This window comes from Cornus florida, unplaced genomic scaffold, assembly GCF_030987335.1.
Source record: "Cornus florida cultivar Cherokee Brave unplaced genomic scaffold, ASM3098733v1 CherokeeBrave_3.0.0_Hap2_Chr03, whole genome shotgun sequence".
Taxonomy (NCBI): domain Eukaryota; kingdom Viridiplantae; phylum Streptophyta; class Magnoliopsida; order Cornales; family Cornaceae; genus Cornus; species Cornus florida.
This window is the reverse complement of record NW_026775573.1, coordinates 37,280,695-37,308,387: the sequence shown is the minus strand read 5'-3', so window position 1 is coordinate 37,308,387 and position 27,693 is coordinate 37,280,695. Positions and strand designations below refer to the sequence as shown.

The 27,693-nt window shown below is 38.4% G+C and overlaps 1 protein-coding gene across 1 annotated transcript; it reads right to left on the bottom strand.

Annotated features, from left to right (window-relative positions):
• Positions 1 to 24,289: 24,289 nt before the first annotated feature.
• On the bottom strand, positions 24,290 to 26,914 carry LOC132300291 (7-deoxyloganetin glucosyltransferase-like). The gene is made up of 2 exons (XM_059797310.1): positions 26,398 to 26,914; positions 24,290 to 25,313 (listed from the first exon to the last, which is right to left on the bottom strand). Exons 1-2 carry the CDS (start codon positions 26,912 to 26,914, stop codon positions 24,385 to 24,387), a joined length of 1,446 nt encoding a protein of 481 aa, XP_059653293.1. The 3' UTR covers positions 24,290 to 24,384.
• Between the last annotated feature and the right edge of the window lie 779 nt (positions 26,915 to 27,693).

Here is a 27,693-nt window from a genome sequence, read left to right as displayed (position 1 = left end):
GTTTAGCTTCAAAACGCTAAGACCTAACCTAATGGATTAATGGAATGGATTGTAAGATATCGAATCCTAATTGTGACTAAGTCAGATCAGTTGTAACCAAGTTGGATGACTTCCTGGATTAACGGATGGTAGTTAAGTCATATCCACTGAATAAGTTGAGTGACTAACTAGTTGGTTTATTGTAGGTCAGTTTAATAAATAGTTAAACTGCTTACCCTGGATTTGGACGGACTTTATATATATGTTTATGGTACCACAAGTTGAGCTTGAGTCTCAGACTCGTTGGTTAGGGTGCGTATATGCAGTGGATGCGTAGCTGGTTATAATAGGTTGAGGTGTACCCTGTTAGGTCTAGGTACTCATGCCCACCTTTGGGTGCGTATTCGCATGTTGCCTTCTATTCTGGTTGAGACCCCTATTATAGACTAGTGAATGTCCCTTGGTGTGGATATATTTATACGTATGGACTACATAGATATTATGAGATGTCTACGGTGTATCTACGTATCGGGTCACTGTATGGATTGCAGTTAGATTAGAACTTGCTCGTGGGTCTGACCCACTCCTTTATCATTCTTTTCAGGTACAGAACGGTTCCAGCCTTAGAGCTTGATCGTGCTTGTCGAGGACAGTCTCACTTTCACCGGATTACGTAGGACTTCCCCCGATGTTTCTAGTATTATCTATTTTCAGTTTCAGTCTCAGTTGAATTTTTAGTTAGGGGTCCATCAGTGGATTCCCAAGTTGTAACTTTGAAGTTTTGAAAGATTGGAGTTTAAATTTTCAGTTACACATGCAGGATTTTATTATTATTATTTCTTGCAGTTTTATTCTATCTTTATTGTTCTTTTTGTCATCTGTGTTCATTTTAAAATACTTTAATTGTTTGATATTCCCTCGGGTTTGGGCCTGGGCCTGATCAACCCGTGTCTCGGATCCGAGGGGTATCTCAGTTGGTATCAGAGCACTCCAGGTTCAAGTGTCTTTAGGACGTTTCGTATTATGACTTCCGCGTAGTGTTTTTTTATATAGAGCTTATATTTAGGATTCGTTGAATTCTTTTACGGTTCGTTTAAACTTGTACTGATGTCTGTCTTTCTATGTTAATAGCATGGTTAACACTGGAAGAGGATAGAACATGAACAGTCGACAGAGGAGAGCGGCACGTAGACAGCAGGAACGTCTACAACGTCGGCAAATGGAAGAAGAGCAGCAAATGCCAGGGTTTCAGTTGGAGCAGGAGGAAGTTCAACAGACTCAGGGTCGGGACAGAGATCCAGAGATTCCTCCACACCTCAATGACCTTGTTGCTCGGGCTATAGAGGCTGGGGTAACAGCTGCACTCCGGAACCAACCACAGGTTCAGCAGGTACCTGTACCAGCACCAGTGGTTCAGACGGATTCTTGGGGAAAGGCTAGGAGCTCTTTCACAAAGGGGAGTCCACCTGTGTTCTCAGGCTCCACCGATGCGAGAGCAGTTCACCAGTGGAAACAAGACATTGAGCGTCATCTTCGTTTGGTTCAGTGCACAGAGGTTCAAAAGCAGATGCTTGCTACTTTCAAGCTAGTTGGGGATGCATTACAGCGGTGGGAGTCAGTTACCACCCCAGAGGAGAGGATGACATTGACTTATGATGAGTTCAGTGCTCGCTTTGAGGAAAAATATTTTCCCTATGTAGTTAGGGCAGCTATGAAGACCGAGTTTCTAAATCTGCAGCAAGGAAACATGACAGTGGCGGAGTATGAGCAGCAATTCACATGCTTGTCTCTCTTTGCACCGGAGGAGGTGGATACAGAGGAGAAGAAGCGTAACAGTTTCGTCAAGGGACTGATGTGGTCTATCAAGAGAGCTATTACAGGTAGTCCAGCCTATACTACCTATGCTCAGGTGGTAGACGCCGCTCTACAACAGTATCAGTTGACTGTGGACATCAGACAAGCTCGTGGTGAGAAGCGGGGTGATAAAGACTCTACTAATCAGTCAGCTGAAAAGGGGAATGGCAATGGTCACTGGCAGAATGACAAAGGCAAGTTCCAAGGACAACAGCCATGGAAGAAGCACAAAGGTGGTTCAGATGCTCATCGGAATGGGGCACCTATTCAGAGGCAACAGAATGGGGGACCACAGGCAAGACAGGGTCAGCCACAAGCTAACCGACAGAGGAGGCCATTTGGTACTTTCCAGGGTAGTTGTTACACTTGTGGAAAGTATGGTCATACCACCAGGCAGTGTCCTAAAGTAGGACAGGGACAGGGACAGGGACAGTATGTGCAGTAGGGACAGAGGGCGCCAGTGCCTCTACCAGCTCCACAGGTTCCACGGATTCAAGGACAGACACATCTGGCTTTACCGGCACCACCGCAAACTCAGGGACAGGAACCACAGCAGTTGCATTATGGTAGGGTGTATAACCCCAAGCCACAGGATGTTCAGGCACCTCAGACTATTGAGGGTAAGTTTCCTATTCATGGTTTACATGGACGTGTTTTATTTGATACGGGTGCTACACACTCATTTGTAGCTAGGACTTTTGTTGCTTTATCTGGGATGAGGACGAGGGTATGCACTAGACCTCAGGGTATTTCTACACCATTGGGTGATACAGCTATTATACATGAGAGTGATGGGCCTGTGGCACTAGATATTGGCAGACTCAGATTTCTAGCCAATCTATTGGTCCTGGACATGCACACTTATGATGTGATACTTGGGATGGATTGGTTGTCTCACTACCATGCCCAAGTTGATTGTTTTGATAGATCTATTATTTTTACCATACCTGGTCAGGATATGTATGTAGTAGCTATGCCACGTTCCAAAGGATGCGGTAACACCTATTTGTTCCATGTTGAGGAGGAAAAGGATGAGGGGATTACTATGTCATTGGATAACATACCAATTGTACAGGATTTCCCGGATGTATTTCAGGAGATTCCAGGGTTGCCACCTAGTCACGAGATTGACTTTGTGATAGACTTAGCTCCAGGCACTGTGCCTATTGCTAGGGAACCCTATAGGATGGCATCGGTAGAGATGAGAGAGCTGAGGGATCAGATTCAGCAATTACTCAGCCAGGGTTTTATTCGTAGGAGTACATCACCTTAGGGAGCACCGGTTCTGTTTGTGAAGAAGAAGGATGGTTCGCTTCGTTTATGTATAGATTACAGGGAGTTGAACAAGGTTACGATTCGTAACAAGTATCCTTTGCCTAGGATTGATGACTTGTTTGATCAGTTAAGGGGAGCCACATATTTCTCCAAGATTGATTTGCGTTCTGGGTATCATCAGCTGAGGGTTAGGGAGCAGGATGTTCCTAAGACAGCATTTCTCACGAGATATGGTTCTTATGAGTTTCGTGTTATGCCGTTTGGGACGACTAATGCACCTGCAGTATTCATGGACTTAATGAATAGAGTCTTCCGGACATATTTGGATCAATTTGTTATTGTCTTTATTGATGACATCTTGATCTATTCTCGGTCGGAGGACGATCATGCTAGACATCTTCGCATAGTCTTGCAGACGCTTCGTGAGCACTAGTTATATGCCAAGTTCGAGAAATGTGAATTTTGGCAGCGGGAGGTGAAATTTCTGGGTCACGTGGTGTCAGAAAAGGGGATAGCAGTGGATCCGGCCAAGGTTTCAGCGGTGGTTGAGTGGGGACAGCCTACATTACCTACGGAGATTCGGAGTTTCCTTGGTCTGGCAGGATATTACAGGCGATTCATCCAGGGGTTCTCCAAGATAGCAGGACCACTCACTCATCTGACCAAGAAGGGTGTACAGTTCGTGTGGGATGAACACTGTCAGCGAGCTTTTGGTGAGCTGAAAAGGAAGCTGACTTCTGCACCAGTTCTGGCTACTCCGCAGAAGACTTAATTGCTCAAGCTTATTTTTGAGCATTCCAGTGGGATCTAATATGTTTATAAATTGTTCTAAATACATTATAGGATCATTGATGTATTGAAGTTGACCTATGCATGCTTTGGAGGCTAATTGTTGAAATAGTAAATACTTTCTGCAATGATATGGATTATCGTTTGGATTTTTAATTGCTAGAACATCAAATATCTTCCTGCAATTATTTGGATAATGTTTTGGAATGTAATTCACTAAATTATGATTTCTATATTGTAATTGGCATTGATATGGAGGATTATATGCACCGGTATGGGACGGTGGCATACTAGGGATGGTTTAGCTTCAAAACGCTAAGACCTAACCTAATGGATTAATGGAATGGATTGTAAGATATTGAATCCTAATTGTGACTAAGTCAGATCAGCTGTAACCAAGTTGGATGACTTCCTGGATTAACGGATGGTAGTTAAGTCATATCCACTGAATAAGTTGAGTGACTAACTAGTTGGTTTATTGTAGGTCAGTTTAATAAATAGTTAAACTGCTTACCCTAGATTTGGACGGACTTTATATATATGTTTATGGTACCACGAGTTGAGCTTGAGTCTCAGACTCGTTGGTTAGGGTGCGTATATGCAGTGGATGCGTAGCTGGTTATAATAGGTTGAGGTATACCCTGTTAGGTCTAGGTACTCATGCCCACCTTTGGGTGCGTATTCGCATGTTGCCTTCTATTCTGGTTGAGACCCCTATTATAGACTAGTGAATGTCCCTTGGTGTGGATATATTTATACGTATGGACTAAATAGATATTGTGAGATGTCTACGGTGTATCTTCGTATCGGGTCACTGTATGGATTGCAGTTAAATTTGAACTTGCTCGTGGGTCTGACCCACTCCTTTATCATTCTTTTCAGGTACAGGACGGTTCCAGCCTTAGAGCTTGATCGTGCTTGTCGAGGACAGTCTCACTTTCACCGGATTACGTAGGACTTCCCCCGATGTTTCTAGTATTATCTATTTTCAGTTTCAGTCTTAGTTAAATTTTTAGTTAGGGGTCCATCAGTGGATTCCCAAGTTGTAACTTTGAAGTTTTGAAAGATTGGAGTTTAAATTTTCAGTTACACATAGAGGATTTTATTATTATTATTTCTTGCAGTTTTATTCTATCTTTATTGTTCTTTTTGTCATCTGTGTTCATTTTAAAATACTTTAATTGTTTGATATTCCCTCAGGTTTGGGCCTGGGCCTGATCAACCCGTGTCTCGGATCCGAGGGGTATCTCAGCCAGCAACTCCTAAACCGGATGGCTTTATAGTGCTAAGCGTAAAGACACTCCAAAGGGCTTAATAACTTGAGTTAGTAAGGCTACGAACTTAAACTAGTCATTTTCATTATTCATTTTTTTTTTTTAGATCAATGCCAAAGATATCCATTCATTAGGGTCATTAATTCAAATTAACTGAGTCATGGTCAAGGTAAATCAGGTTGCATGCCTTACAATTAAGTTTTCGGTGTGCATCTGTGAAGTGTGAAGCATAGAAGAGAATGAAATCTGACCAAAATCTAATTGAAGCATTTATACAAACCAGTTTGAATCCACATGATCATTTCAGATTTTTCTTGTATAAAAACTATCATTTGCCTCTATACACAAAGTCTTAAACACATACTTCAATCTCCAACAAGTTCCAAGATTACATGATTATTGCTTCCCAAAAATTATTTTATCAATTTACATGAACAGTTTAGCACATGCCAACAAAAATGCATACCAAAATAAAAAATGCATTACCAAAAGATACCCCCAAACTTAAATGTCACATTCTCCGCAATGTAAGTAAACAAAGAATGAAAAATGAAAAATAGAGAGGGTAAAAAGAGCAATAATACCAAGTTGGAGGAAAATCTATGGCGTTATGAGAACATGTCACCATGTGAATTCCAAAAGCCACGCCCCCAAACTTGGAATCGAAAACCTGCGAAGAGAACACTGAGAGAAACAAAAATAACTCTAAAGACAGAAATAACAATGAAAAATGAAACACAAGTATTTAACAAGCAATAAAAACAAAAAAAGGGAATTTCTAATGAAAATGAGGTTGATATTTTTACAAAGGGTAGTGAAGCGCCAAAATGTCCAACCTAACAAGCTAGAGCAAACCCGAAGTTCAACAAAAGGACAGGACATAAAATAAAAATGCACCTAGAAACATAAATCACCACATAAGATGGGAAACACAAAACATAGTCGAGAACGGGGCAAGCGGGGCTAGCTAGGGAGTATGAGGGAAATGGGCAAGGAGTGCATTGAGGAGGGATCTAGTTTCAAGCCTTTCTTCTTGAGCCACCCGATGCTCTTCCGTAGCAATATGACAGTCTTCTGCTGCAGCAAGGTAGTCTTCTCGCACGGCCCTATTATAGTCAGCTAGGGTGCTCTCAAAGTTATCCATTCGAGCATGGATACCAGCAATGCTAGCCCAAAGAAAAGCATGGTCATGCTAAGGTGCAATAGGCGGCTCTTCCCAATTAAAATCTTTGGCAATAGGATCATCATCTTGGATGGGAGGAGATAGTTCTCATGGTGGCATAGCAGCAACGGGTTGATTGGGCGGGAGATGGCCAAGCATATTGTTCCATCGCTTCATGGAAAATGCCTGAATCTTTTTGCCCTTTTCTTCATGGGGAGGAATGATGAAACCTTTGTGCTTCAGGAGCTTGGTAATGAAGAATGGGAATGGCAAAGGCCAGGTTTAGGCTCTTTGATGCCTCAAATTAATGCATTCGTCCCAAAACTTCATGAACTGATTCCAAATCAACTCTGGAATAGAAATCCAAAAGCCTTGGTCCAGGGCATATAAAGCATATAACATCAAACCATGGTGCTCGGTGCTGTGTACCAAAGGGCACACATTATGCTCAAGAACTGAATCAAGGAACCAAACCCGCTCGAGGAGAGTGGATTTGAGAGTGTAACTACGCGACTGATAAGGATCAGCAACATTGCAAATGGTGGTAACAATTTTCTCTACAATTAAATCATTAACTTCCTCATATAATGGACGACCCCTAGCATCCAACAGATCATCGGGGCACTGAAGAAGATAACCCGAAACAGCCACAATGTCATCAAGGTTAAATGAATAGAGAGTGCCATCAATTGAGGTAGCGAAAGTGTTGGCCGGCTCTTCTGGGGAATAGAGGTTTTGATAAAATAGCCAAGAGCATACCTGAGATGGAAAGACTAAGAAGACTCAAGCTAACTTGAAGAGGATGAGAAGGGAGGGTCGAATGGGGTGGGTATTTAAGGGAAATAAGTGCATAAATGAGGAAGAGGAAGGGTTGCAGAAGTTATGGGAGGGTGTATGCATGGGGGGTCGTGGGGGTAAGAGGAGAGAACATGGGAAGGTGAAGAGTGAGAGAGGGAGGGTCGATTAATAATGGGGCCAAAATAGGATAAGCGCTCGTCTGTAGGGACGAGCGCTCGAAAACAGGTCAGTAATGTTTTAGGGAAATATGAGCGCTTGAAGATGAAGTGACGAGCGCTCGCACGGCATTGGTGGGTGATAAGGAGGCAGTGGCTTTGACGGACGAGCGCTCGAAAACGAGAAAGTGAGGATTTTTGGAGTTACAAGTGCTCGTATGCCTGGACAAGCCCTCAAAAACGAGGTAGTGCCCTTTTTTAGAGTTACGAGCGCTCGTGAATGATGGGACGAGCGCTTGTCCGTGCCTTGGAAAAAATTTTAATCCCATGAATGTTGGATTTTCATTTTTAGCCTAACGGGGTTGGTACTAGCAATGAAAAAGTTGGCAAATTACAACTTAAGCTCCTGTGGACCCGAGACACCTCGTATAACCCTCGGAATGGGAATCGGAGCTCATTTTCAAGAGCATTATTTTTTAGGCCCGAATTTTTCGTGATTTTTGGATATTTCGAGAAAATTGCCAAAATAACCTTGAAAAATTCCAACAATAGGACCGAGACTTTAAAATGACTAAGTAAACCTAAAGTGACTTTTTAGAACACAATTCGAGACAGTTCCAGAAAAGTTCAAATTTGGCAAACACTTAGCTAATTTCTGAAAAATTTTAGGCTACGGCAACTTGGAAGAGGGAAACTTTGGAGTTGACAGAATTGTTTCCCAAGAGTGCAAAATTTAATGTCGATAGCTAGAAAACCATGATTTCCACATCAGTCCTTGTAAATTGGGTCCGTTAATAGGATTTTTCCACTTTTCAAAGTGGGACGATGCCATCAATGTAAGGTTTAAGCCTTTGGCCATTAACCTTAAAGAGAGATCCATCAGTAGGATCATGAAGTTCAACGGCACCATGAGGAAAGACGGATGAGATAACATGTGAACCATCCCACCGTGAATGGAGTTTACAGGGAAAAAGTCACAACCTAGAATTGAAAAGCCACACTTTTTATCCAAGGGCAAAAGACTTATTGACAATGTGCTTGTCATGGAATGCTTTAGTCTTTGCCTTATAGATTTTGGCACTTTCATACACATCATTTCGAATTTCCTCAAGCTCATTAAGATGCAATTTGCGAGTAGAGCCGGCTTGCTTAAAATCAAAGTTGAGTCGTTTCATGGCCCAAAAATCACGATGCTCTAATTCGACTGGGAGATAATAAGCTTTGCCAAAGACAAGACGATATGGTGATATGCCAATCGGCATCTTATACGCTATTCGGTAGGCCCAAAGCGCATCATTTAGTTGCAATGACCAATCTTTACGGTTCGGTCAAACCTTTTTTTCTAGAATATGCTTGATCTCACGATTAGATACTTCCACTTAACCACTCGTTTGAGGGTGGTAAGGTGTGGCAACCTTGTGAGTAATAGAATACTTAAGGAGGACGGATTTGAGATAGCGATTACAGAAATAAGAACCTCTGTCACTGATGATGGCCTAGGCATACCAAATTGACTGAAGATATTCGATTGAACAAACTTGACCACAACTTTATGGTCATTGGTTTTAGTAGCCTTCGCCTCAACCCATTTAGATACGTAATCCACCGCTATAAGAATATACTCATAGCCATAAGAGGATAGAAATGGTCCCATGAAGTCAATTCCCCATACATCAAAATTTTCTATGATTAAGATGGGGGTTAGGGGCATTATGTCTTTTCTTGACATGGATCCGAGCTTTTGGCAACGCTCACAAGACTTACAAAAATTGTAAGGATCCCGAAACAAAGAGGGCCAATAAAATCTGAATTGAAAGACTTTGTCAACTGTTTTCTTGGCGTTGAAGTGTCCTCCGCATACAAGAGTGTGGCAGAAATTTAGGACACTTCAAAATTCAGTTTCGGGAATACATCGCCGGATGATTTGGTCCGGGTAATATTTAAACAATTTCGGATCTTCCGAAAAGAAATTTTTGACTTGGGAGAAGAACTGGTCTTTCTCTTGTTTGGACCATTTTGATGGAATTTTTCCTACCACAGTTGACAGTATCAGCAAACCATGGAAGATTTGTATGAGCAATTTAAAACAGTTGTTCATCCGGGAAGGAATCACGAACCGTAAAAAATTCAGAAGATTTCTCAGTGAGTAAACGAGAGAGATGGTCGGCGACAACATTGTCTGTCCCTTTTTATCCCAAATTTCAATATTAAACTCTTGGAGTAAGAGTATCCACCAAATTAGATAGGGTTTGGTCTCTTTTTTGGCGAGTAAATGCCTTAGAGTGGCATGGTCTGAAAAGACAATGACCCTGGATCCAAGAAGCTAAGAACGGAATTTATCCAAGGCATACACCACAGCTAGCAACTCTTTTTCAGTGTGGTGTAATTCAACTGAGCATCAGAAAGAGTTTTGATAGCATAATAAATAGCAAGTGGTAGCTTGTCCACACTCTGGCCCGAAACCGCACCCAATGCATAATCAGATGCATCATACATGATCTCAAATGGAAGAAACCAGTTAGGCGGTTTCATGATTGGGGCTAAAGAGAGAAGAGTATGGAGCTTTTGGAAAGCTTCCAAACAGGTTTCATCAAAATTGAAGGGAATATCCTTGGCAAGAAGATTACACAAGGGCCAGGATATTTTGATAAAATCTTTGATGAAGTTTGTAATGACCCGGTCATTTTCCTCCCTTTTCTTTTTCCTAAAATTTTACGGATGAATTTTTTTCGTTTAATTTTCCTTTCTGAGCTCTGTTTCTTATCACATAGTGTCGTCTCGAGTGCTTGGAAATAATTTCTGAGACTTTTTCATGTGAATTGACAACTTCTTTTGTGGACCGAGTCATTTCCGTATTTTCACTTTTCGGACACTATGCACTATTTCGTCCTTTTCCCTATTCTGTCTTATCTCAGTTTGTCAGTTTTTGGCATAACCTCACTTTTTGTGCTCGGAGTTGGTTATTGACTTTATGTATCTTCATTCGAGGTGGTTTCCACGAAATACGTATCTTTACTTTTGTAGTAAAGTACTCTGGTTGCTCCCGGTGTCCATAGGGGTATGGATGCACAATTTTTTAGAATCTTTTTCTTTTCTTGGGGTGCTTTTCATAAATATCTTTTGAAGATATTTTATTTTAGGGGCATCTAAGAAAATATCTTTTGGAAGATATTTTCATTCTGGGTTAGTTTCACAGTTAACCCTTTTTGTAGGGGCCGTTGTACAATTAACGAAAGTTATTGCAAAATACCTCGTCTGGAGCCTGGATTCTTGTACAGGATTCATTTTCACATTTCATCGAGTCATGTACTCTTAGAATTTCTTTCTGATCGTTTTTCTCCAGTTTCAGGGTTTCTAGCCCTAGTTGCCGCCGAACTTGTTTAGGGCATATCTCTCTAGTCGGGACTCAGTTTTTTGACGCCGTTTCTTCCGTTGTTCATATTTTCTCATTTTAAATCTTTTTTGTTCACGGAGTTTTTCTGTTTGAGCTCGTTTGCTCAAATTCTACTTTTCTAGACCTGGTGGGGCCCTTTCAGAGCACTTTTTGAGTTTTTCTATAAATTTGGGTGACTTAAGAGAAAAAATCAAAATTTTCCTCTCTCTCTCCTCTCTCTTGGCTAGCAGGGCTGCCATACTTCTCTCTTCTTTTCCGGCCACTTCCCTCGTGTGAAATGTCATAGTACCTTAGCATTTATTGTTCGTCTTAACGACGCGCACCTTTCACCCTTATTAGAATCCATTTTTGACCATTTCTTGAGTTTGGGTTTGAAGTCAAGTTGTGATTTTCATGGCGCTTCCTTCAGATTCATGTTCACCATGTTGTCCCCGACAAAACCCTTCGGTATCGTCGGATTCGAAGCACTATTCTTTCGGTGTGGATTTGAGATTTCCATCTCAAATTGAGGTAGAGGGTGTTATAATTTACTTTCTTGTTATATTGCATGCTTGTGATGCCTATACAACTCATTTACATGTTATTGTATCAAATCTAGAAACTTTGATTTATTATTTCTTTGTGTAAGATTTAATTTCCCAGTTGCTCATATCTTTGTTTAAACATGTAGCATGATATTAAATTACCCTTTGACATGATCATTGATATATATTAAATCTAGATCATTTGGACAAGTAACAAAGATTTTATTTAATATTTGTCTTGAATAAAATATTAAATCATGTGGCCTTAACTAGCTTGAAATCAATATGTGTTAGCATATTATATTAGGCCCTAGCATGCTCTTCAACATAGGTGAATTCAAGAGTAATCGGAGATGTTTTAAAATCTAGAGAATATTTAATTAATTGATTAATTAATTTATTCCATGTACACTATTCACTTCATTTGAATTCTGACTTGATATTCTTGATATGCATGCCAAATAGTTTCACATATATTTAATCTAGAATATTTGATTAGGTTTTGAAACCTTTCATTTAATATTTTTCTAGTATTAAAGTTTAATACTCAAGGCCGTACCTTGCATAAAATGTACTTGTATCATGTTCCTAAATCAAGTTTTGACATGTTATATAACATACATTAAATAGAGATCATTTGGATGAATATCAAAATCTAGAGATTTTAATTAAATGAAATGATTAAAATCCATTCAATGGTTCTATACACTTTATTAAGTTTCTAACCTTGTATTCATGATTTCCTCGACATGTTCCTTCACGTGTATTAAATTGAGAATAATCGGATAAGTTTGAGACTTACACTTACTTGTTTTTCTTATATAGAACTTAGTTCACTTAGTTATAACTTGTATTCCATGGAACTTTTAGCTTTTCATCATGTAACTAGACCCCGTGTATCTTGGTTTCATTAATGTACTTAATGAACTTGTATCATTGTCTTAGGATGATTTAATTACTCATGTGTTGCTTACTAAGTAATTGAATCACGTATCTCATACTTGTGGTATATTTACTTCAATAGATTTCTTGTGCTATGTATCTTGGTTCTAGTCTATATAGATGCACACTGTGATTTCTTGACATTTCACATGCTATCATAGTTGAGAACTTAGGGCATGACTTGTGTGTTCCAAAATCTTGGTTGTGTATGAAACGTAATTAATGCATTTCTTGTATTTTGATACAATCTTGACCTGCACAACTTGTTGATTTTGGGACTTGGGATATCAATCAAGAATTGACATGGCTAGGACTTGGTTCTAGTACAGGTGATTGTCCCTCTACAACTATAGTGTGCACTAGGGGAAATGTACCCATGGGTTAGTAGCCCTAAAGTGATCTCAAGAGTACGGATTTTATCTGGGTAATATCCGAGTTTCCACATTGGTTGATTTTGCTCTTTAAATTTCAAGTTGCTATTCTTTGAAGATTTAAACTTGTCGTGTATGTGAAATGCTCTAATCTTGTTTCATTACATAGATTTTATGCTTCATTCATGATTTTACTCCTTAAATTTCAAGTGTTGCATTCCTTGAAGATTTAAGACTCTTTCATGTCATATAGAGTATTCCATCCTTGTTTAATTGCATAGATAGTATACCTTGTCCTTGACTTCATGTATTCTTCTTATCTTATTACTTGGAATGTTCCAATCATGTAAATTTGCATTGAAAATGTGATATTTGTATTCTAGTATCCTTCTTATCATGTTCTTGGATTATCCCAACTTTGACTTCTTTCATATATGTATGTATATCATGATTCTTGTTGATTTATATTCTAAGGTAGCTTAGGATGCTCCCTGAGTCTCACCTTTGACATAGATGTTAGGTGGCATGAACCTTTTGAATTATATCATGTTAGTCTAAAAATCTAAAAGAAATCGAGTCGATGCATGCTCATTCTCTATGGGTAAACTTGTTTACTCACCCCAAAGTTACTGGGGTTTTTGATCAGGTACGAAGACTTGGTTCGTGATGTTCATCATTGCTTGGATGATTGTAGATTTGAAGATCTTTAATTCTTGTAAAGGTTGGCTTGAAATGCCACCTATAGTTTTATATGTCAGAAAGTGTATATTTGATTCCAATTATGTAATGTGTACTTAGGTATACTTTTTGTGATGTATTTGATATGTATGACATGAGGCCAAGGGCCACAAACTTTAAAGTTCAAGTGTATGCATGTAAACTTCAAGTTTTACCTTTGAAATGCATTTTTATCAACTATGGAGGTTTGGCATGTTGAAATTTTTAAATGGAATGCAATGAGGCTGTAGGCCATTATAGCATGTTTAAAATGTCATATTACACTTGCATGTATGTTCACATCATCACACATTAGCATATAATACAATTTGAACATGTCATGGGGGAATCAAATAAGACTTAGGGTCTTTTCTTCATTTTTGGTGCATAACAGGTTCATATGTACTTTCTCGAGCCATTTCGGTCGACCGAAATGCCAGTTCGGTCGACCGATTCTCTTTTGGTTTCATTTGAACATCAAAATCACATTTTCTAGTAGCCATTTTTGCTATTTTGGTCCAGTTCGGTTGACCGATGGACCAATTCGGTCTACCAAAACTTCCTCCTCTCAAAAATCATGTTTCAGCTAAATTCTATCTAGTTCGGTCTACTAAACTCCAGTTCGGTCGACCGAAACTCCACTCATACACCTGCCTTCCAGATTAGGTTTCAGCACTGAAGTTCCAACTTCAAACGACTATATCTTCCTCATTTTTAACTCAAGTGATTCGTGAGCCTAAATTCATGGATTTTAAGTAAGCTTTCCAATGGTACCAATTCCATTCTCAGATTCAAATCACAGTGGGAGTTATTCATGTTTTAGGGAAGTAGTGTCGGGATTTAGTTTGAACCGGGAAAGGGCTTTTCGTGGGATTCTTGTCCAAAGTTCTTAGAACCTCTTGGAATATTGTGAAATGATTAGTCTAGGTTATATGGACCGTATTTGACTTGATTAGAGTCAAATCTCCCTTCTCATTTGTAAATTGACCATTTTGCTCTTGATTAACGTGTTTTGCTTGTTTTCCTTCATCTTATCGTTTCTTCTTCGATCGGACTCCAAATCATGTGATTCTTGAGTCCATATTGATTAGTTTTTCATTGTCTTTCTAGTGATGTGCTCAGTGGCACTTGAATCCATACTTTCATAAATGACTACTTTGCCCTTGGGGGCTTAATTGTCATTTTTTCGATCTTTGCCTTCACACCTTGTTCCTTTGGGTTCCGTGACCTCATGGAAGGTCATCTTAGGGTCTTAGAGGTGCGTTATGCCTTGGAAGACCATTGTCTTGTTCCTTGATTCCACATCTAGATCCATTATCGAGTCAATCCTTGGTTCATCACTGACTTACCGGGTTGAATCAAAACCCGGGTCGTTACAAAGCGGAGATAAAAGCCGGCATGACCAAGGAAGGAACATATTTGTCAAACAAAATTTAGAGGAGGAAGGTTAGAGATTAATTTGACTTTAGCCTTGTTAACCTCAATTCCCTTTTTTGAAATAACATGCCCCAAGACAATGCCTTCTTGGACCATAAAATGACTCTTTTCCCAACTTAGAATTAGATTTGTCTCTTTACATCTTTAAAGCATAAGGGATAAATTATGGAAACATGAGTCAAAGGAAGACCTAAAGACGGAGAAATCGGAGAATATGGATATCATGCACCTTTGGAAAGTTACCGGATAGCCCAAAGGGCATGCGTCTATAGGCAAAGGTTCTAAAGGGACATGTGAATGTGGTCTTCTCTTGATCTTGAGGATCAATTTCCATTTAGTTATAGCCGGAATAACTATCAAGGAAACAGTAGTAGCTTTAGCCGGCAAGCCTTTCTAGGATTTGATCAATGAATGGGAGTGGGAAATGATCATTCCTAATGGTAGAATTGAGTTTCTGGTAGTCAATGCACATACGCCACCCAGTGGTGGTGCGTTGTGGCACGAGCTCTCTTGCTAAATTTTCAACAATGGTGTAATACCCCTAATTTTAAAAGGATAGTCTCGGTATTTATTTATTTGTTTTAATTGTATTTTTTAATTATTTAATTAATTATTTGACTAATTGCTTATGTGTTTAATTGAATTAGGTATTACTTGATTATTTGATTATGTGTCTATGTATTATTTGTATTTGTCTATGTGTTAATTGTTTAATTAGATTATGTGCTTAAATGGTGTTTGATAAATTGTAAATTAAATGTTTTCTTTTCTTTTATTATTTTATTTTATTTTTCTTTTATGGTTATGGTTAGTAGTAATGGGCCAACCAATTGGGTCCCATGGACTACTTGGATAGGAGGTTGGATGTGTATGGATTATTACCCATGGATAATGTATGTATATATATAGATATATATTATATACATATATAAAAAGGAAAGTAATTTATTAATTATTTTTATGGTAACTTGGGTAGTAATATTTAATCTGATGTATATGTTTTATATTTAAATAATAAAAATATACATAAATTTTATACGGGTTATGTTTTAAGTTACTTTATAATATTATGGTAACTTAAGTATTATTGGATAATCCATTAATAAATAATGGAATGTGTATAATTTATTTATTTAATAAACATATACATAAATTATATACGTAACATATTTTACTTACCTTTTTAATATATATAAAAAAAAGAAAGTAATTTATTAATTACTTTTATGGTAATTTGGGTAGTAATATTTAATCTGATGTATATGTTTAGTTAAATAATAAAAATATACATAAATTTGATATGTGTTATGTTTTAAGTTACTTTATAATATTATGATAGCTTAAATATTATTGGATAATCCATTAATAAATAATGGAATGTGTATAATTTATTTATTTAATAAACATATACATAAATTATATACGTAACATATTTTGCTTACCTTTTTAATATTTCTATTTTCAATTTTTTTTTAGTTGACTTGGATTGAGAAAAGGGTTAGGGTTATTTTATTTAGCCTATAAATATATAGCTATAAGTTGTAAAAGGGGGTTAGAAATATTCACGTGATATATACTAGAGAGATAGTATTAGAGAGGGAATGAGGAAAAGGAAGGAATGAGGAGAAAAATCATGTAGAGAGAAGATCAAGGAAGAAGAAGTTTAACTTTCGATCCGAAAGTTTAAGGCAAGTTCTTCTTCTATCTCTTTTCCTTTGATTCGTGTTTCTGTACATGCCTAGGAAATTCCAGGATTTATTAAACACATAAAATTAAATAATTATGCATGTTTAATTGGGTTAGAACATAGGTTTTATGAAATTGGTTCATATCTGTTCTTGTGTTATGAATTGATAAAATGCATGATTTTGATTTAATTTCTTATGTCAATTTTTACATGTTTAAATTATGTATTTTTTATATCTGTGGAATGATGGAACGTAGAAACATGCTTAGGATTCCTGAACATTAAATAGGGACTAGGTTTCGGTTTTAATAAATTTAAATAGACTCAATCATAATGATGCTTGCTATTTGAATGTTTTAAACAAACGAATGGATTTAATCTTTTAAAATATTTTAGCAATTGAGATTAAATGTGTAGGAAGAATTGGATATAGAGAATCCTTATTTAACGGTATAATAAAATATCATAATGTATAAGATTCAGTTTGTGTAGCACATATGATATAGGAAGTTTAAAGAAATAATAAGTCATTCCTATTATGTGATAACTTGATATCATATTTATCATAGTTATTTATGGAATGTTTGATGTATTTCCTTAATTGTTACATCAATTGTTAGATTGTGAGGTTTAATGCACTGGTATGGGACGGTGGCATTCTAGGGATGGATTAACTTATCAGTTAAGTCCTACCTATTTTATATAAGGGAATGGATTAACTAAAATGTTAAGTCCTACTTATATTCAAGTCAGGTCAGCTGAACAAGTTGAATGACTTATAGAGGATTAATTTATTATATAACGGAATTGATTAACTAAAATGTTAAGTCCTACTTATATTCAAGTCAGGTCAGCTGAACAAGTTGAATGACTTATGGATGATTAATTTATACTGGATAGGATGGTTACTAGATTTTATATATATAAGTATGGTGCCATGATATGAGCTTGAGTCTCAGAATCAGTGGTTAGTGTGCGTATATCGCCAGGGATGTGTAGCTAGATATAGTGTAGGGGTCTAGGTACTCATGCCCACTATATGTGCGTTTTGCATGTTGCCTACTATTCAGGTTGAAACAACCCTATAGTCTAGTAAGGTTCCTTTAGTGTATGTATATATATATATATACGGACTACTAGTTACTGTTGGATTGACTAGGATGTATACGTGTATCGGATCTCTGCTTGGACTGTAGTAGAGGTTGTTCGTGCTGAGCGGGGATCAGTCTACTTCATTCTTCCGATGCTACATAGGAGTTCCTTTATGATTCAGTTTCCTGATTTAGACAGTTATTGTTGCCATTTGTTTAGTTTGGATTTTCTAGGGGTCCACACAGTATGGATTCCCGAGTTGTATTTTGGAGGATCAGTTGTATCAGAAGAGTTTATTAATTAATGGAAATATATTATGAGGTTTATTATTAGATTATCATTTTAGTTTCTTGTCAGCATTTTATTTATTCTTCTTTATTCTTTTGTACTCTGTATTCGTTTATTATCAATTTGTTTTGATATCCTCGGGTATTCGGGCGTGGGCCTGGCCAACCCGCATTCGGAAATTCGGGGGTATCACAAATGGTGAGGCCGAATTTCTTAGGAACAACTTGAGTGGGGCTTACCCACTTACTATCAGATATGGGATAGATGATTTCCGCATCTAGGAGCTTGATCACTTTTTTCATGACCACTTCCTTCATGTTTGGATTCAACCAGCGCTGCACCTCTCTAGAAGGTTTAGTGTTATCCTCCATATGAATATGATGCATACAAATAGAAGGGTCAATTCCTTTCAAATCAGGCACTACCCAGCCAATACCTTCTTTATGCTCTTGTAGTACTACTAAAAGGCTATTTTCTTGGTCCTTTAAGAGGTCCACAATACTAATGACTGGAAGAGTTTTATTCGAACCAAGAAACATATACTTGAGGTGAGCCGGGAGAGGCTTTAACTTAAGTTGTGGTGGAGATTTCAATGAAGGTACCGGAAGAGTAGTGGAAAGTTGAGGAAGTGGTTCTCTAGGCACTTTCCAAGGAGGAATGTCCATAATAGCACCAATGTTGAGCAAAGAATTTACTTCTTGGATAGATTGATTGATATCAAAGTTTGCCAAATCAAAGTGAGACATGCAAGTTTTGAGAGGATCCTTGCTTAGAATGAAGGGGAGAGATTCTTCGACCACTTCATCCATCACATCAATAAGAAAACAATCATCCTCTTCAGAAGGATGTTGAGTTGCATAGAAAATGTGGAGTTTGACTTGCATATTTCCAAAGACGATATCCATTACCCCGGTTCGGCAATTTATCGAAGCATTAGCCGTAGCTAAGAAAGGCCTACCGAGGATCATGGGTATATGTTTCTTTGGGTCATAGACCGGTTCCATGTCAAGAACCACAAAGTCTACCAGGAAGTAAAATTTATCCACTTTGATGATGACATCTTCGAGAATGCCTCATGGGTGCTTGACTGATCTGTCGGCAAGCTGCAAGACCACGGTGGTTGGCTTAAGATCTCTCAACCCAAGTTGTAGTAAACGGAATAAGGAATGAATTTCACACTTGCTCCCAAGTCAAGAAGGGCCCTTTCCATCTTGTTGTCACCAACGACACATGAGATTGTCGGGGCACCCGGATCCTTATACTTTGGAGGAGTACTGTACTGAATTATCGCACTCACTTGTTCAGTTAGCCTTACCTTCTTCGATAAATGACTTTTGGAAGTGCGCTTTTAAGTGCACAATCCTTGAAAACATAACATTTCCGAGCCTGGAAAACATAACATTTGTTTGTTCTTGATTGCTGCTAGGAAATTGCTCCAGTGTGGGGCAATCTTTCGAGAGATGGAATGGGCTAGTGCATGATGCACATACCGCACTTGCTGAATTTTGAGACAAAGAAAGAGAGAGATGTGGTGCCATTAATTGATAGAATTTGTGAATTATGGCATCCACTTCAGAAGATTCTTCCCTCATTGTCTTTGGTTGACATAGATTGGTGTTCTTGGCATTGGTTGAGGTTGGAGCCCTATGAGAATTATGTTGCAATGAGTTTTCACTCAAATTCTCGAGTAAGGTCCAAGCCTCATCCGCATTTTTAGACATGAGCATTCCTTCACATGATGAGTCAACCATAAGTCTATGTGGTTTAGTTAAACCATCATAGAAAGCTTGCACCAATTGCCATTTTGGAATTAGGTGGTACGAACATTTCCTAAGGAGGTCTTGAAGTCTTTCCCAAGTCTCATGGAGTTGTTCTCCATCGATTTGGGAAAAGCTAAGAATGGACCGTCTCATTTGATTGGTTTTACTCACCGGATAGTATTTTTTTAGGAATTCTTGTTGCAATTGGGCCCATGTAGTGATGGAATTTGCAACAAGGGAATTCAACCTATATTTTGCCCTATCTTTTAAGGCGAATAGGAAGAGACACAAATGGAGTGCATTTTCAGGGAAGCCCCTCAGCTTGATGGTCGAACAGATTTCAAGGAACTCATTAAGATGCTTATAGGGGTCTTCATTTTTAAAGCCATGAAAGGATGGAAGCATTTGAATGGTGCTAGATTTGATTTCATATTAGGCTGCATCGATGTTTGGCATCACTATGCAAGAAGGAAAGGCATAAGTGGTAGGGATGAAATGGTCCCTAAGAGTCATAGGTACCACATTTGGAATTTCACCCCTTTTATTATTGATTTCCTCATTCCTTACATTTTCTTCATTTCCTACCATTGTATTAAATTCAAGTTCAATTCCTCTTATATTTTCAGATTCCCTAAGGTTTCTTCTAAGAGTCATTTCAAGTGAATTTATGTCAATAGGTGATTCAAGAGTTGCTAAAGATAATGACCTATGGCCAAACATTAACAACACAATTCACAACAAGCACAACACTTCTTCACCATAACATCCACATACAATGTTCTCGTTCTCCTCAATTATGAACAAGACAGAAAATAAATGGCCACGACAAGGACCGATGCTTTGCAATACAGTAAAACAGGAATAGCCTTGACAACGGCTTCACAATCAAAAATTACTAAGTTAAACACATGCAAAATATTCACAATTTTGAAACTAGAACTTTGAAAAACTTACTCGGAGTCCTCTAGACTTATGATATTTTCAATTTTCCCTCAGCAAGCCTTGAGTACCTAGAATCTCACAAGAGTACTTAAAACAAAGAAATCATAAAAACAAAATTGAAAAATATCCACAAAACACAATATTCACAATCAAACCAAAGTCAATCTTTAAACCCCGGTTACAAAACCATTTGCAATCCCAGGTAACAACGTCAAAAATTGGTCAGTTGTATAACTACTTACCAATTATAATCAACCCTTGCAATAGCACAAATCATTGTAAATAGGGCTATCATAGGGGTAAGTCGAACCACAAAGACTGCAAGTTTATGGCAACCAAGGTTTTTGAAATCACTTTGTTTGATGAAAGAGGTGTAAAGTTTGGTTTTGTTTGTCACTTAAAAACTAGAATTAAAAATTGCATAAAACAATAAATTGAATGAATTTAAGAGGAAAGAAACTTAAGTAAAGAGGACTAGGGAAGTGAGTTAGCTACCAACCCTATAAACATGCTAGCTTGTGATTAACTTGGGAAACAACTTAAATATATGGCAATGATATGTAGCAATATAAGATTACTACATTATATTCAAGCAATACATAGAATCAAGAATTAAGTATAATCCCTCAAAGTTCCAAATGCTTTAACTACCTAAATTAGAGTGTAGCTATGACATGCTCACTAAGCTAAGGACTATCAAACCCCTCAAAAACTATGGTAATAGCACATAGAGTTAAGAATCAAAAATAATCCATCAAAGGGTAGCCCTAAGGTATGGACTAACAAGTTTCTCATACAACATGACAATAAAAACCATTTCATAATCTCATTTCCATTCTCACTATGAAAATGCAAGCCATGCAAAGCTCTAGATTATGAAACTACCATATACATGATTCATTCCCCAAATTAAAAATCAAAACTAGAGCATGCTTATAAAGAAGGGTTTCATCACCTCCCTAGAAAGGGAGTTAGTTCCCATGAAGCAAGAGAGAAGGAAGTGGAGGAGATCTTCCCCCCTATTTTCGCACCTCACAGCCAAGAACAACACACAAGCTCTCAAGAACAAACTTTCTCTCTCTAGAAATCCTCTCAAGATTAAATATATGGTTTACATCCTTCCACCCTTCTCATATAAACAAGATGTCTACCAAACCACCCAAAAACAGAGGTCCATGTCCCCTAAAGGTGTTTTTCCAACAACCTAATTAAGGAGGGAATCCAATTGAAAGGATCAATAAGCCAAGTGGGTCAGCAGTGCTTAGACGAGCGCTCGTAGGACACAACACGAGCGCTCGTAAATGCCTTAGCTTTCTTCTCATGGTCCGGAGTTGCAGAGACAAGCGCTCGTAAATAAAGTAACAAACGCTCGTAAATAGCTTATTTCTCTCTGCCTTGAATTGGAGTGCGTGTAAGAAGGACGACTGCTCATGTGACATGGTGGCGCGCACTGATTGCTCATAAATGTCGGTCGAGAGCTCGTAAGGCACCGGACGAACACTCGTCCGTGCCTTAGAGTTTATTTTTCTTTTCTCCTGCTTTGAACTTCTTTCACTTTGATCTTGGCTTTGGGTCATTGAGTATCCTCTGCCTTTTTGTTTTGTCGAAAGTCTTTATAAACCCACTTCGGCAATTTCTTCTTGGAAATCAAAGGACACAAAGGCCCGGAATGACTTAATCTTCAAAAAGCCTTTAAAAGCTTCCATTTTATTTCCTTTTGGAAGACAAACCTGAAAATACACAGAAACACGGAACTGGAGATAATCTGTACAATAACACCAACTACTGAACTTAACTAATGCAAATAAGGGCGCTTGAATATGCAATATTCGGCGCTTATCAAAAGTCACTCATCTTTCCAACTGGAGGAAACTACTTCCCTCTTTGGCTTATATGTGTCCCATTTAGCAACAACTTCCCAACTGTAAAAAAACTGTTTCTTTCTCTGCCTACCACGTTTCCACTTGAAAAGTCACACGTCTTTCCAACTGTAGGTAACTACTTCCTCTTTAGCTGACACATGTCCCTATGTAATTACTTATACCAAATGACTTCTTTTGATAAAGCCACTTATTGTTTCATAATTGCATCTTATTTGCATATTACTCTTCCAATTGGAAACGTTCACCCTTCCGGTTGGAAACGCTCACATTTTCATTAGGATCGACCACGACAACCTTTCCAACTAGAAGATAATTATAGTATAAACACATGGTATTAAGATTTTACACATCCCCTTATAGGAGAAACATTTTACTACTCTTCTTATATTGATTACATAATATCACCAATTGATTAAATGATAACATTCATTGATATTATCTCACTAAAATAAATATATTTTTATTTATACAACAAGGTATAATTAATGGATAATACAGATAACGTGATATCACCATGGAAAAGTCTTTCTCATAGCTTTAATCTCACCAGAAGGTGGGACACACTTCCAATCACAAAAATAAGCAATTAGTGTATATATATAGAGAGAGAGAGTCGTGAATTGCATTATTGAATACTATATATATATATATATATATATAAGGGATTTTTACACATAAGTGGCCTTATGGACTCATATTTACCATCTGATTGAGTCAAAGTCTGAAAGTTTCAAAAAAAATGAGATTGAACCCAATTGCTGACATGGACATGAAGTTTCACTATTCAATCTAATCTATTGCCTAAAATAACCTTTACTTTTGATCCAAATCACCTTACTATACCCTAACCATTTCACCCCCAAAACATACCCATCCCAAACATACCCTCCACCACCACCACAAAGGCGGCATTGCAGAGCTCGGACCGTCGTGCCCGCCATTCGCCGTGGGTCGAATCAAGATTGGGCTGTGGTCGTGGAACTGGGTTCGAGGAGCATCGTGCCCACCGTTCACTGTCTTATGCCGTTCGTGATCGGAATCGACCGTTCATGACCGCTGTTCTTTGTGGGTCGGATCAAGATCTTAATCCATGGTCGTGTCCTCGGGTGACGATTGAGAGGTTGGGTATGGGGTTGATGATGAGGGCAATTGAGGAAGAATTGAGAGTGATATGGTGTTGGCTTGGTGGCGTGGAGTTTAGTGATTAGGTATTGGATGGAGCAAATCGGAGGATTGATGACTGTTTCAGTGGTGGGTTTGTTGACAAAGGCCAACCACATACTGACAGAGATGATATCTTCGTTGTCTTTCCCTTGCATCAATATCGCCGAGAAAATTGTTGGGGCTTCATCGTTGTTTTGTGTAGCCAGAAGTTGCAAAGTGTCATCGCCGAAAGTTGCAAAGGTCATGATCCGTACTTGCAACAAATTTGTTCACGCGAGGAAGAAATCCTAATCATCTACAGTCATCGCTGCACGCAAGTCTCACCACCGCCACCGTCGTCGCAAGACTTGTCTGTGCTTCGTCGCCGTCACTGCAGCTCGTCCGTGTGGTTGTGAGGGAGACAAGGGTTGTTTAGCTACTAGAATTGTGTAGACCAAACCAGCTTTACTTAAAACCAAACTTGAGTGAGTGAATAAAATGGGGGCAATAAGGTAATTTGGCTCAAAATGAATAGTAAAACTACATGTGCACATCACAATTAGGTCAACTTCATTTTTTGGAAACTTTCAGACTTTGACTCAATTAGATGGTAAATATGAGTCCATAAGGCCACTTATGTGTAAAAATCCCTATTTTTAAAACGACATTTACTTTTCTTTTTTTATTTATTAGATAAGAACGTACACAAATTCATAAATTACACATACATCCACAAATTGTCCACTGGAGCTTAACCCTTTCCTGGGAAGGAAAAGAGGTTATACCATGGACTAATTACACACTGCTAGTAGCATACAAATACTTAATTACAAATATATAACAAAAAAGGATTGAAAAAAAACAGACACACACACAAAGCCAGAACACTTCTTGAAACTAGAAAGTAATTTCTTTCAATCACTTTGACAAGAGAACCTCATTGACCAATTTGTCCAAGTGAAGTTGGGAAGAACCATCAGGTCCAGTAGCCACTTCTGCTTTCCTCTTCCACTCCATTGCCTTCTCCTTCATCTCCTTTCCTTTGCCTCCCTCCATCAAGTCCCTCACAAGCTTCTCCACTTCCACTCTCTTAACATCACTGTCTATTTCCATGCCTATGCCCCATTCCCTGCAACTGTATAGGCAATTCATCTGCTGCTCGGCAAAGAATGGCCAGCAGATCAGCGGCACCCCACCAGATAAGCTCTCCAACGTTGAGTTCCACCCACTGTGCGTCAAGAACCCTCCGATCGCCGCGTGGTTAAGGACTTGCTCTTGTGGGCACCAACTTGCCAACATGCCTCTTTCTTTAGTCTCATGCAAAAACTCAGCTGGCAAAATGGCATTCTCACCTGTTACTAAGTCAGGCCTTATTATCCACAAGAATGGTTTTTGGCTATTAGCAAGTCCCCTTGCAAATTCAGTGAGTTGTTGTGGTGTCATGACAGTTATGCTTCCAAAATTTACATACACCACTGAGTTGGTTTGTTTTGTGTTCAGCCATTCCATGCACTCATATTCTTCTTTCCAAAGATTGGAGCCAATAGATTTCAAGCTTTCGTCCGAAATCTGATTGACCATCAAGTGGAGAGGACCGACGCTGAATACACGAGGATACATGGCCGAGAGAGTTTCCAGTACTTCTTGTTCCAAGGCGTCGAAAGTGTTCAGAATGATAGCAGAAGCTTTGTCAAGGGCCTCTACTTCACTCATAAGAAAGTTGAGTATGATGTCTTTTGAGTCTGTTGTTCTGATGAAACTTGGAAGGTCTCTCAATCGAATGTCTTTCATTCCTGGTATCCAATCTATAGTTGTGTCCAGATACCCATTTGTTAAATAGCTCACATCTGTAAATCAGAACAAAAACTAGCACATAAGAATTTGAGTAATGCATAATAAGAAATTATAGTTTACTATTAAAATATGAAAAATGACATTCATCATCCAAATGTTTTTTTGTACAACTCCACTTATTATTATTCACCTCCTTTACCACTGCACTATGGCCGGGAATGTTGGGATTTGATGCTTGGTTTGTTTGGAGTTTTGTGGGTCATGCATAGATCCTCTAGAGGATTGTTTGAGGTTTGGAGAGGTTGCATGTAGAGTGGGAGCCCAAGTCCGGGATGTTTGGAGGGTTACATCTTTGTATGTCTGATGTTGTATTTAGCTTAAGAGGGATAAGAGATCTTTCGAAAAAAAGGAAAATTGTATTTCAATACTTAAGTTCTCTATTATTTTCACTGTTTGTTTTTTTTGGGTTGTAGGTAGAAATTATAGGTCTTTAGAGGAAATTGTTTATTTTTTGGACTCTTTGAAAATCTAGAGGCCCTATTTGGCCTTGTGTAGTTCTCTTGGGATGTACTCCTCCCTTTTGAGTGCTTTTATACAATTTTACTTATAAAAAATAAAATAAAATAAAATAAAAATCAACTCCACTTAGCTTCAATAATTAAAATCAAACTGCTTACTGGAATATTAGTGTTCTTTTAATATTTGCACCATTAATTTTGAAGTATCAGACAATCAATTTGATGTAATTTCTATCATATATAACGTTGAATGTTATGTCCTACCTGTTGTGTAGATATGACATGCTTTGCGGACCACATAGACTTTCAAACGAGATCTACATATTTAGGAGACATTTACCCATCAACGACCTCTTTGAAGTCTGACTTTGAATGACTAGAACTTAAATCATTTATGAAATTATACCACTTTATGAAATCAATAATATTTGATGAACTAGTTGATCTTTTCGCGACATTTATCATGAAAGGCATTTATCCCCAAATTTACGTGATCTGATGAACTAGTTGATCTTTTGCGACATTTATTATGAATAATATTTGATGTTGCCTAGCATTACTCTGAAAATATACCACAAAATCAGATTGAAGGTGTTTATATAAGATCTAGTTAATTTACCTTTGAGTGGTATTAGTCCTCTTTCCACCAGACGACTGTATTGTGTATGACCCAAGAACCCACAAGCGCTTGGCGTCCAGAATAGTACTTCAGGGATTCCAAACTTTTCAGCAGCTTTGACAGTGAAGCTCATGCAACCGTCGGCCACTATACAACTCACCGGCGGGATGTTGGATGACAGTAAGTCGTTCAGTTTGGAAATGAGGTTACAGAAAGGTTTCAGGCAAGTCTTTGAAGTGGATTCACAGAGAGAAGGGAGGTCTTGGGTGGCATCGGCATCCGAAAGAGGGAGTCCGTCGGGGATGGTCTCAAAACGGAAGTCCGGAAAGCCGTCGAGGGAGTTCGGGCCTCTGGACTTGAGTAACCGTTTGTGGTTGAACTCAGTGTGGACAAAAGTTATGTGGAAGCCTCTGTAGTGAAGGACTTTTGCTAGTTTCATCATTGGGTTTATGTGACCTTGAGCTGGGTATGGGATGCACACAGCATGGGGTTTGTCATCCATACCAGTAAAACCCATCTCTCTCCCCCTCTCTCTCTCTCTCTCTCTCACACACACACTTCTCACTCCAATGATTTGATGAAGAGGAGGAGAGGCTCTCCTCTTTTATAATGAAAATATAAATTTTTTGATAAGAAATACACAGAGACACCTACTTCAATCCTCAACTTTCTATTTTGACGTAAAAGATCTTTTACTTTATGTTAATGACATGATAATCACCGGAAATGATCTTACAGGTTTATCTGCACTCAAAAAATTTCTTAATCATCACATTGAAATGAAGAATCTTGGGCGCTTAGTTATTTCCTAGGCTTGGAGATTCTCTATGATTCGGATGACTATTATCTCTCCCAAGCTATGTATTTCTCTGACATTCTTGCTTGTGCTGGACTCACGGATTGCAAGACAGCTCCCACTTCATTTGAGACAAATGTCAAGCTCACTCCTTTAGATGGTACAATCCTCAAAGATGTTACATTGTATCAACAGTTGGTTAGCAGTTTGGTATATCTTACTGTTACTCGACCTGACATCGCCTATGTTGTGCATCTCGTCAACCAGTTCTTATTTGCACCACGGTCTACTCATTATACTGTTGTACTATGCATCATTCGATACATTAAAGGGAATCTGTACCATGGCCTCCACTTTTCTGCTCAATCTTCACTTGAGCTACGTACCTACTCTGATGCTGATTGGGCAGGTGATCCGATTAACCAACGTTCTACTACTGGCTACTACTTCTTTCTTAGGAACTCTCTCATTTCTTAGCGTAGCAAAAAGCAATCCGTCGT

Bases quoted from the DNA above. Each gene is read 5' to 3' on its own strand.
- LOC132300291 (XM_059797310.1), bottom strand. From the start codon at position 26,914: ATGGGTTTTACTGGTATGGATGACAAACCCCATGCTGTGTGCATCCCA. The intron at 25,314-26,397 runs GTAAATTAACTA...TCTGATTTACAG, and splicing joins AGGACTAATACCACTCAAAG to ATGTGAGCTATTTAACAAAT.